At 38.8% G+C, this 12989-nt stretch overlaps 1 protein-coding gene across 1 annotated transcript; it reads right to left on the bottom strand.

Moving 5' to 3' along the window:
* Window positions 1-10618: 10618 nt before the first annotated feature.
* LOC145007163 (putative carboxylesterase 18) lies at window positions 10619-11954 on the bottom strand. Its single transcript, XM_078966143.1, has 2 exons — window positions 11266-11954; window positions 10619-11181 (listed from the first exon to the last, which is right to left on the bottom strand). The coding sequence occupies exons 1-2, from the start codon at window positions 11866-11868 to the stop codon at window positions 10741-10743; spliced, it is 1044 nt and encodes a 347-aa protein (XP_078822269.1). The 5' UTR covers window positions 11869-11954; the 3' UTR covers window positions 10619-10740.
* Between the last annotated feature and the right edge of the window lie 1035 nt (window positions 11955-12989).

The following is a 12989-nucleotide window of genomic DNA, read 5'->3' as shown; positions in this document are numbered from 1 at the left end:
AAGCTTGGGGAGGTTAAAGAAAATCTTTTCCATCAAGAACAACACGATCCAACACACGATTCGGTAAATTCTTTCCAACTCCTAACCTTTGAATTTTGTGTTCTTGAGTCAAATACTTGAAAGTGTGGTCTATTTTGACTTGATTCTTAGTTGGAAATCGTTGAAAACCAAATTTCGCGCGAAATTTTGGTGGCCAAGTTCAAAGTTGACTGGACCCGTCAACAGTTGACTTTTTGACATTTTGACCCGTTGACTTTTAATCTGTCCCAAACTTGACTATGGAAGCTACATCTTCCAAAAGACCAAGACAAACCAAATCATCCGCCCGCCGTCGGAAGCCTAGATCTCCATCACCTCCATCCAGATCTCCCTCACCTCCATCTAGGTCCCTAACACCCCCAGCCGACCCATCTCATTTTGGTGTCGTATGTCTTGGCCCAGTTCAACAGGGCAAACTTGAGTCATTCCTTAAACGAGGTCATGCCATCCAAAAATTCGCGCATGTTCCAACTTTGAAAGAGTTTCATGTTTACAATCAAGTCAAAACCCTGTTTCGCAACATAGGGTGGCACGGCTTGTTGAGGGTCCATGAATTGAGCTATAAAGTCCCAACTGCTGAGTTTCTATCCTCAGTTTATTTAGATCATGGGATCCTCTACTTCCGTCTAATGAATCAGGACTATGAGATCTCCTTGGATCAAATCAATGCCATTGTGGGGGCCCCAACGGAAAACACATTTGGCCCCACTGATCCAATCCAAGGATACTATGACATGACTTGGTGGACCTAGCTCACCCAATTACATCCATATGTCTCTAGCGCTGCTAAAGCCTCATCACTTATCCATCCTGTGATTAAGGTAGCTCACAGAATCATTACTTCGCTCGTCGCCCCTAGAGAGGAGCGAAGCACCATTAGCGCGCTGGAACTTAAAATCCGTTATGCAATGACCCATCCCGAGAATAACCTCATTCCTCATTATGGTCGGTTTCTGTGCCACAAGCTCATCCGCCTTAGCGCATCCCGATCAGGAAAGATTGTTTGCGGGGGTATTGTCAGCATGCTCGCCAAGAGCGCCCACATCCGAGCCCCATACCCCGGTCCCCACCAGCCACTGCCGGGTGAGCCTTATCTCACCACCACTGTCCTTGAGTCCATGCGACTCTTCCGCTCGGCAGGCGATGGTACACACCACTGGACCGTGGGTCAAAATCATGATCCCAAGCTCCTCATCACACCAGAAAATAAAGGCATTCTTGATTTCCGAAATCCCATTCATATGACTGATTGGCAAATCATTCCATACATCTTCCCCCACTCTTATTCCACCGAGGTCGATGAGCAAAGCGAAGAAAACGAGGAAGAAGGTGATGATGATGAAGAAGAGGAGGAGCCTCACCATGCTTCTCCCACCGGTGGTGGCAGCTCATCCCATTTTGCTGCACCCCCGCCTTATCATCAACAATATATGGACGAATTCCAATCAATCCATACCCGCCTCGACACCTATCAGCAGGATATTACCAGCCTAACCCATAATTTTTCCACCTTCACCACCCAGTACGCTCGGGATCAAGAGCGTCAACGCAAACATGAGGAGGACTTCTAGGCTTGGACCCGAAACCCCAGCTACTATCCTCCTCCTCCACCTCCGTTTTAGGTTGTTCCACCCTCTCCAAGCATCGGGGACGATGCTTATCTTTAAGCTTGGGGAGGGGTAGACTTGTATTTTAGGTTCACTCATTCTCATACATGCATTTTCTTATTTTCAAATTTTCTTATTTTCAAATTTGATTAAAAAAGAAAGTGTACGAGATGATGACACTCTTTACATACAATTGCTCCATGAAATGAAAAATACCGAAGCAACCGGATTGTTACCGGAAGCATAGAATCAGCTGTCATAACTAGGGGACCCAAATATCGTAATTCGAGACCCTACCCTCAAATAATAAAAAAAATTATATTGAAACGTTTTTTGGGCGGTAATAACAGCTTTAGGATGATTTGCTTTTGAATGTTTAAAAAGAATCTTTATCGGCAACTCTGAACCCACAGAACACGGACCTATTTGTTGACACGCGTTACCCCCGCAGTAACAGAGAGCTTATGTATCAGACCCACACAGTCAAGAATGAAGGAAGGGTACAACGGTCATATCCAGTACCCTAATCAGAATTTCAAATACCAAAACGAAGAAATCTAAAGAAATTCCAAAGAAATTCCAAAGATGAAGATTGAAGAATCCAAATTCAAAACGAAGTACAAATCAAAGCTCAATCAAATCAAAAGCCAACTCAAGTCAAACATGGCGAATGAAGAACTGTGTGATATGATACTTGTGGCTCTCGAAAAAGTTAAAGCATAGGAGCTGAGCCCCTTCGGGTGGGCTCACTGTTTCAGCGAAAGCTGATTCGCCGTGACAGGTTCTTAAGGAGGCGTCGATTCTGATTCTTGGCCATTTAGTCTTAAGGACATGAAATCCGGACTATGTTATTTTCGCCCATAAAGCTTAGTAAGGTATAAAGATTAAATAAAACTTTGGTTGGATTATTGGGTTACACCGTTTCGGGTCTTCCTCACATTGAGAGTCTGTGATATGTGGAAGGAAACAGGATGGTTGCCAAGGTATCAATGATCGAAGCCCTATTGATGTAAAGTCTGATCGTACCTTTATTTAGTTACAAAAGTACATATTTTGTGTTTGTTCTTAATTTTCTTTTCTTTTGCTTCATTTTGTTTCTCAGGTGCATTTTGAACATATTTTCATGGCATTGCATTGCATGCATTCATTCTTAACCTTTAGGATCCTTCATCCCCTTTTCGTTCTAACTTTTTCTTTTTGCCATCTAGAAATCGTCATGTTGTCCAGTTCTTGTTCTTTCTTGAGGACAAGAAAGGTCTAAGCTTGGGGAAATTTGTTAGGTGCTATTTGTGCACCTTTTTGCACACCTTTTAGTCCTATTTTATGCATATATTTAGCACAATTGTTCTTCCTTTTCCTTGCATTTTATCATATTCATTTTAGTCTCTAGAACAACCTTATTTGCACACTTTTATATCTTTTTCAGGTAAACCGGAGGTTGGAACGCGCTTTGGGAATTGTCGGGAAGCATTGGTGAAGATTTCGGGACGATCCGGCGAAGAACTAAAAAGTTGGAAAAATCAAGTTTGGAATTGGAGTCAGAGAGGTACACGGGGCGTGTTGAATTTACACTGAAAAGTGGGCACGGGGCGTGTTTGACCAAAATGGGAGCTGTTGACCATGCTGAACACGACCCATGTCAGTTTAGTGTAAATCAACACGGGGCGTGTTACGGAACACGACCCGTGTCAGTTTAGCCTATTTTAACACGGGCCGTGTTCGACCCAAAAAAACCAACTTTTGGCAGTTTTTCCTATCTTTCATATTACGGGTTGAGGGTTATTTGGACATAACAAGAACATACCAGAGCACCATTGGAGGAGGAAATTCGAAGCTTTTTGCAAAGGATTGTCCGTTAACCATTTGGAAACATTAATTCTTGTTTTTGTAAGTTGTAATTACACTTAATTTCATCTTTTAGACTTGTGATCTTGTTCCAGCCATGTGTGGCTAGAACCCTAATTTCTCCAATTTCATGTTTTGATTTCTTGGTAGTGACTTCATTCATATGACATGATATTTGTTCTTAATTTCTATTTAATGAATTTGATTTTGCTTCAATCGAATGTTTGATTCTAATTATGATTCTTATTGGCCATTTGAATTAGGGTTAGGTCATTCAAGTTATCTCTTTTACAAAATCCGTAATTGTTTTGTGAAATTGAACAAGTAACAAGCATTAAATTGATCTCTATTGAATGAATTTAGTGTAAATCTTATTCATACACTTTTACACTCCCGAGCTTATGAGGAGTATTGGGTGTTGTTGGGAACATTCACTTAAAGCTTCATGCAATCTTATAATCTAATCCTAAGAGCTTGTTTAGATTAGGTTAATAAGGTTAGGATTAATCAAAGAGCTTGTTTTGGTTAATTAATATGGTGAATGGGAAGTGTTAGAGCTTATTAGCACTTTCAAGTACCAACTTAGATAGAATTGAACGAATATTGTGTCATCTTGGAGTCACATTGCTAAATTGTCATACATGGGATTGGAGTCCTCACAAATTCTGAACTTAATTCACGCACTTAATTGATTGCTTATGTTTTTAATTATTTGTTTAATCATTACATTCTAAACCCCCCCTCTCTTTTTACTATTGGTGACTATAGTACCTTGTGCAAAGAGGTATAGACCAATTGTCCTGTGTCTCTGTGGATCGACCCTGCTTGCCTTGTACTACCTTCTAGTGCAATATAGTGGGATTATTTTGGAGTATATCGTACCCCTTTATTTGTTGGGTTTGACACGTCTAACAGTGGCCATGCATGAAGAGGGAGATTGCATGGTTTGTGGAGAGGTGCTTAACCTGCCGGATGATCAAGGCCGAGCATCAGAGGCCGCACAGTCAACTGCAGGCTCTAGAGATTCCCATGTGGAAATGGGAGCAAATCATGATGGATTTTATCACCAAGCTATTGAGGACGGAGAAGGGATATGATGTTATATGGGTCATCGTGGATCGATTGACTAAGAGTGCCCACTTCTTAGAGATACGAAAAAGTTCATCGGCCGAGAAGCTGACCGAATTGTATATCCACGAGATCGTTGCTCACCATGGGGTGTCGGTCTCTATTGTCTCAGACCGCAATGTTCGGTTCACCTCCCATTTCTGGTAGAAGTTCCACGAGGAACTAGGCTCGCGGCTACACTTCAGTACGACTTACCATCCACAGACAGATGGACAGAGTGAGCGGACCATACAGACTCTTGAGGATATGCTGAGAACCTACTTTATTGACTTTGGTAGGAGCTGGGACTCCTACCTACCCCTTATAGAGTTCTCGTACAACAACAACATTCATTGCAGTATTGGTGCTCCACCATATGAGCTGTTGTATGGACAGAGATGTCGCACCCCAGTCTGTTGGGTTGAGATTGGTCACAGGGTGATGGGACGGATAGAGGTAGTTCTGTAGACTACCGAGAGGATTCAGCAGATCAGATAGCGGCAGCAGACCGCTCAGAGTCAGCAGAAGAGTTATGCCGATAGACGTCGATCTGAGATGGAGTTCCAGGTGGGAGACATGGTATGATTGAAGGTCTTACCTTGGAAGGGTGTGATTTGCTTTTGGAAGAGGGGGAAATTGGGTCCCCGATATATTGGGCCATTCAGGATCATTGCTAGGGTTGGCAAGGTGGCGTATAGACTGGATCTCCCGGAGGAGTTTAGTCAGGTCCACAACACTTTCCATGTCTCACAGTTGCAAAAGTGCATATAGATGAGGAGGAAGTGATTCATTAGACGATATATAGGTCGACGAGCACCTAAATTACGTGAAGAGGCCAATGGCCATTCTTGAGAGGAAAGTGATGGTTCTACGGAACAAGGAAGTACCTTTATTAAAGGTACAGTGGCAGCATCGGAGGGGATCCGAGTGGACTTGGGAGCCGGAGGCAAAGATGCGGGAGGATTACCCTGAGTTATTTACTGCAACAGACTTCGAGGATGAAGTCCAGTTCAAGTGGGGGAGAATTGTAACACCCCAACTCCCAGGAATAAAATTTAAAGCTCATTAGTCACATTATTGGACCTACTCGACGAGTTGGATGCCCCAACTCGTCGTGTAGAAGCGGACCAGGCCGCGTGATTTTATGAGGTCTAATCGACGAGTTGGAGGACCCTAACTCGATGAGTAGGAGTTGAATGGGAAAACCCTAATTTTTAAAGTTTGCACCTTATTTAAAGGACTTAACCCGCCTCCCTTGGCCTCCCTTATCACCTCAGTACCCAGAGTAGGAAACCATTTCCGCTCTTTACTACTTCCTTGTGCTTATGAGGCTAAAAGAGTGTTTTTGGTGCATTTATTGAAGAAGTTTGAAGGTTGAGAAGCTTGGAATTGGAAAGAGCTTGTAAATCCATCATCTACATCGCTTTGGCTTCTATTTGAAGGTAACAAATTGTTACCTTGATCACTCTAGTGTTAGATCTCCTTATTCTTCAGTTTAAGGACATTTTTAGCATATTAGTGGACCATTTCGGGTATTGGGCATGATCTGAAGTTGTAACTTTAGATGTCGAATCCTCTAAGTCCTTACAGTTATAAAATTGTTGAATTTATCAAGCTTTGGGCCCTTCTCTTTGGTTTAAACCTCTCCCTTAGCTTGGCTTTGGCATTCAAGACCTTGCATGCACGTAAAGTTTGCAACTTTACGTGGAAACCATGCCCTAGGAGGCTAGATCTGAAATTTGGAGCTTTATGGTAGCTTAAAAATGTCTGAATGAAAAATGGACTGAAGGGACTCGACGAGTTGCATGGTCAACTCAACGAGTCAAATGTAGATTGGTCGTTGTTGGGTTCTGCATGCACTCGGTGGGTCAGTAAGAGGACTCGATTAGTTAGTTAGGGTTTTCTCGAATTTTGGACACTGCATGGACACGACGAGTTGTATGGAAACTCGGTGAGTCAACTAGGGTTTTCATGATTTCTCGAGTTCTGGAAGGACTCAATGAGTCAGTGAGCTACACTCAACGAGTTGGGTCAACATGGACTATTGACCTTGACCGTTGACTTTGACCTTAACCAAGGGATGATCGGTTTGACTTTTGGGGGTATTTTAGTAATTTGGGGATTTATGAAACTGGATCATTGGTGAATGTAGCTGATTGAGTTTGGAGCTGTATTTGGGGAGTTTGACATTTATCATCCAAGAGCTACTTGCGAGGTTAGTTGTCCTCACTATACTTAGGGATCGAAGGCACCAAGGCCGACCCATTGGATCTGATATCCTAGTAGTTGATGATATGTTGAGTATGAGATAGTTATGCATGCTAGTTGCTATGTCAGTTTGGTAGATCTGTAGGACTACTTACATTATTGTTTGGTTATCTGCATATTTCTTTAGTTGTTATATGTCGACATGTTGTGTTGGATGGGTTGAGGTTGTACTACTCCGTGCGGTAGCCAACAAACCCTGGAGTATGCCAGATATAAGCTGAGGGTCGGGCAAGGCATGCCAGACTCATAATGAGGACTCCTAAGCATTCCAGATACGATTTGAGGGCCAGGCAAGGCAATAAGACTCGTACTATGGGCTAATCTTTTGTATTCCAGTCTAAGGACTGATGGAGAAAGCCAGTCATAAGCTATGGACTCGAGAGCAATCCAGAATTATGTTGTGGGCTCGGGGGCAAGCCAGATGTGAGTTGGGGGTCCGAAAGGCAAGCCAGACTCACACTGTGGGATCAAGGGTAATCCAATCTATAGAGTTGTGGAGCCATTACATGTTGTTATTTGTATATGTGCTATTTGGTATGTATCGGTATTTTGGGGGAACTCACAAAGCTTCGGACTTATAGTTTTGGATTTTGTTTCAGGTACTTCGGATGTTCGCGACAAGGCGAAGGCGTGATCATTCACCTCCTCGCATTTTATGACTTTGTTTCTGGGATATTCTGGGATAGAACTATTTTGAAAACAAATTTATAATAATTGTTGGTTTTTGAATGATTTAAAAAGTTTTAAATTGACATGATTTTTATGAATGTTACGCATATAAAGGTTTTTATTTGTTAACTTTGATTGATTAATACTCATTCACATGGATCACTAATTTTTTAATCTATATCATTCAAAATTAATTGAATGGCTCATATTTCTTTTCCTTTTTTTTAAGACTTTGATCTTAAAAGTGATGGACTCCACAATTATGTATGCATTATAAAGTAGTAAAAAAAATATATATATATATATATATATATATATATATATATATATATATATATATATACATACACTCTAAATTTAAACAAACACACTTTTAAACATAAATATGAATAATTTTACTGGTTCGATTTCTTCTTCACCCGATGATGATGATGACTCTGATGATGACTTGGTGTTGCACACGTTGTTGTCTGCGGCACACGAAAGGGTGCGACAAAGAGGCGAAAGTTCAAATGTTGAGAAGAAACATAGAATTTCGATAAATCAGGATCGTATCGCAGCACATGAACTTTTGGTACGTGATTACTTTGTCCCTGATAGTTTGTACGACCTATTAAAATTTAAAGAACGATTGCGTATTAGTAGAAATTTATTTTTATGTATAGCTAGAGATTTGGAAAACAATTATGAGTTTTCCAATTGAGATCGCATACTAGAGGTAAACGTGGTTTTAGTACAATACAAAAATTCACAATAGCTCTTAGACAATTGGCATACAGCATAGCTGTAGACACGTCAAATGAGTATTTGAAAATGCCTGAGAGGACTGGTCGAGAATGTGCTTATCTTTTTATGAGTATGTTTTAGAGCTTTATAGTAACATATACTTGCGACATCCAACTAGAAATGATGTTGAAAAGTTGTATGCCGCACATGAAGCTAAACATGGCTTTCCAGGAATGCTTAGCAGCATTGATTGTACACATTGAGAGTGACAAAATTGTCCCAATGCATGGCGAGGTCAATTCACACGAGGTGATCATGGTGTGCTTACTATTATACTAGAGGCCGTTGTTTCACATGACCTATGATTTTGGCATGCATTTTTTAGTATGGCGGGGTCAAACAATAACCTGAATATGTTTGGAGCATCTCCGATATTTGACGATATTTTGCAGGGTAAAGCACCAAACATGTCGTTCGTTGTAAATGAACATCAATATAACTATGGGTATTACCTTGGTGATGGGATATATATCCAAACTACACTACATTTGTCAAGTCATACTCATTTCCGGGCGATGAAAACGAAAATTGTTGAAGTTTGCACAAGAATCGGCAATGAAGGATGTGGAAAGGGCGTTTGGGGTCCTCAAACAAAAGTGACACATTATCAAACATCCGACACGGTCATAGGATAAGGCAAAATTGACGAAGGTATTGACTGCTTTTGTTATTTTACATAAAATGATAATAGAAGAAGAGTGTAGGGCTATTTGTATGTATACTCCGGACGATATACTTAATCTACCTCCAGTAATCCAAGTTGGAAGCCCGACATACTTCACAAGACTTTCGGAAATACAAAACAGTGAAACACATCACAATCTTCGTTGTGATTTGACTGAGCGTATATGTCAAAGACAATTCCAACAACACGATGGCAATGACGACGACGAGGATTAGAACATGGATGACAAAAACGGTGTCGATGGCAATGCGGACGACAACGATGATGAGTAATAGTTTCTATGTTTTTTTTAGTAATTTAGGTTTTAAATGTTTATGTTTTTTAAGTAATTTAGATTTTAAATTTTTGTTTTATTAATTAATGTAAAATATTTTTATTTAATATTTATGTTTTTATTTTTGTTTAATAATTATTTTTTAATTTAATCTAATAAGGTCAAAAAAAACTAAAAGGAAAATGAAAAATGATGTGAAATGGTAATCATTTACAAATGTTATTGGTTTGGTAGTGAATTTATAACGAAACTAACATGGCGCTATTCAACATCATGATATTTTGAATAGGTTGGGTATGATCCCTTAATCTTATTACACAACGTCTATAGGATGTTTCTACTTCCCCCAAGGATGGAAAGTACTCTATAAGACCTTAGGCTAAGAGGAGTGGACTCGCCATACACCCTCGCTAAGGCTCGTTATGGACACTGAACACCGCCCCCTAGCACTCGCTAGGGGACTCGCCATGGAGAAGACACTACAGAGGTAGCAAGGGGAGAGAGAAACGGGAGCTTGGCTGTGATTGGAGAAAGCCTGGAGCCCTAGATTCGCCATTTTTTCAGGTATGAATTGTTGTTGCCTTCTTCATCAACACAGCGTTTCTACCTCCTCCGATGACTCCAATTGCTAATTAAGTTTTTGTTTTTTACTCCAAGGATCCAATTGTTAAATCTTTCAATGTTCTTCATTTTTAAGATGAAAAACAGAAACATAGATGGGATCACTGAAATTGGGAAATGGAATTGGTGATTTCAGTTTCTTCTTTCACCCAATGACTGAACAGTATTATACTCTTCAATTTGGAGATGGAAAACTAAAACGAAAGTGGCAAAGGGCACTAGACAAACTCTTTTCTGGTTTTGATCATCTTGGAGTGAATAAAAATGAAGATGGACAAGAGATGCTATATATGTCAATATGCCCACCAAGTGTTTGGTAAAATGTCTAATTGACAAAATCATTCTCAACACTTTTAAATGATATAGATTGAAGGTCCTCTCCATCCCATTGCATTTGAAATCTTATAAATGGTTTGATGGTTATAATATTTAACTAAATTTGAAAAAAAAAATATTATGAATGTTACCACTCCCTACCACATACTAAGAATGAGATGCTAAGAAAGAAAAATGATATGGAACCCAAAAATGTGATGTGACAAAGTGTTAGAAGTGTTACCACTCCCTCTAGTCTTATATGTTCCACAAAAAATAATCAATAATCGGTCATAAGTCACAGTTAAATACTTTCAATCATTTTATAAACTATCATATTCTCAAAACTCACAAAAAAATTATGAAAAAACAAATAAATTAAACATTTTAATTTGGAAAAACTCATTTAAAATCGGTAGACCAACCAACGAACCACCGGCCCAAAATCATTTCATATAATACGAGTTTGGTACAACAAATATTGCATAATGCATACGTAATAAAAGAAATTATTAACCAAGGTTTTAATTTGTTACAAAAGTAGCAACATTACTCGACACCGTGTGAACGAAATCTTTCACTTGAGCAAGAACTTGTCCAGATTCAGGCAATTCAGGATACAGATAGAAAGCATGACACATGTTTGGATATTCGAACAAATACACTTCTTTCCCTGACTTTTTTAGCCACTCATAGTACCTTTTTTGCCAGTCATATAAGGCGTCGAATCCCGCCACCACCACCATAGTCGCCGGAAAGTCTAGTTTTGATATGTCCACCGCGTTTGGGCCGCTAACGTTGCTGATTGGGTGGTCTCGATTGAACCCTTCTCCTACTGGCAAAAACGCCTTCCAAAACCAATCTGTTCGCTTTTTGGAAATTATCGGTGTTCCATCGAGTCGGGTCTCGGAATCCGTCCCCTCCTCGCCGCCAAAGAATGGTTGAATTGCTACAACTCCGATCACCTTCAAACATTGTGCAAGTTTTTCTTACATCAATAATTATGATTACAGAAACATTATGGCTCTAGTCATTAATGATTAATATACCTTGAGTCGTCGGAAGTTGAATTCACAAGCTCTTTGAGCAACATGATGAGCTAAGTTTCCACCGGCGCTATCTCCAACAAGAAAGCAACGTAACAGATTCGCATTTTCCGGCAACGATTTAGACTTGTTCTCTTCATCATCAAGAAACTTAAGCACGTCGAAGCAGTCATCATGTTGCGCCGGATACCGATGCTCAGGCGTAAGCCGGTAGTTTACAGACACAACAATGGCCGGAACTGTTCTCGCGAATCGATGACACACAGCATCGTATGGCATGACATCAGGGGACAGAAAGGCGAATCCTCCTCCGTGAAAGAACACGATCACCGGGAGATCTTCACCGGCGTGTTGTGTAGGTGCGTAAACACGGAACCAGAGGTTACGAGTCTCATCTACAACCACGTCGTGTGATGCTATGCCTTTGACTGGTTCTGAGGTTGGTGGAATCCGGAAGTCGAGTAGGTTAAGAAGACGACGGTTGACAGTGCAATTTTTCCGGCAACATGCGTCCGTGACGATGGAGAAAAAGGAAAGATGAATGCGTGTTTTCCATGGTAAGGAGAGTGACGATTGTGGTGGTTTGGTGGTTGCCTCCATTGACATTTGACAAGATATCAAAGAGGATTTAGTGTGATAAATAAGCACAAGCTTTGGAGAATAGGTGAGAGGTTTATAGATGTATGACTCAATTGACATATAATGATAATAAAGTATATGCCGTTTATAATAAACGGTTTATTATATATATATATATATATATATATATATATATATATATATATATATATATATATATATATATATATATATATATATATATATATATATATATATGGGAAAAGTGAATATACCCTTAAGAGTATATAAGCTTAGGTACCCAAACACACCATAATACGTCATTTTGTTTGATATATTCATTATAATGTTCTTAAACTTCAACCCTAACTTGATTTAATTTCAAAATTTTCGAAATTTCACTATTATTGTTACATCTTTTTGTAGAACAACTATTAGATTATATTTATTGTAGTTGAAAATGAAAATTAAGTAAGAAGGAGATAAATGTGTAATTTATAAAAATTATGGAAGTAAATCAATTTAGAAGTTAAATTATAAGAACATTGGACATTATAATGTATTATATAATACAAAACGACGTAGTATAGAGAGTTTGGGTACCTAAGCTTATATACCCTTAAGGTTATATTCACTTTTCCATATATATATATATATATATATATATATATATATATATATATATATATATATATATATATATATATATATATATATATATATATATATATATTGCAACTTGCAAACATAAAAACATATATTGGGTATAAAAAAATTATTATTTTAAATAATTATAAATTTCAAACAACGTGGTTTCTATGTATTATAAGCATACTTTAATTTTTTGTATTTTAGATTTTTTTTTCTACATTTGCTAAAGTGAGAACCTTTACAATTTGTTTTGCTTAAAATATTATTGATAAAATAAAACTTTTTTATTAGTAAATTGTTTTAACTACCTTTGGTTTGTTCGTTTGTTGAGAATATTCACAATGGCAAAAACATTTTTTTGGCATGCAGGTGACTTACCACCATGAGGTTACTCGATGGACGTGAATTATTTATATAAAACTTTTTAAACAAGTTTTCTAGATAATTTGATTGATGAATCAAAAATCAATTTTTTATGTATTCAATTTGAAAACCCA

Source organism: Lactuca saligna, chromosome 7, assembly GCF_052625555.1.
Source record: "Lactuca saligna cultivar CGN05327 chromosome 7, ASM5262555v1, whole genome shotgun sequence".
NCBI classification, from domain to species: domain Eukaryota; kingdom Viridiplantae; phylum Streptophyta; class Magnoliopsida; order Asterales; family Asteraceae; genus Lactuca; species Lactuca saligna.
This window is presented reverse-complemented; position numbering and strand designations above follow the sequence as displayed.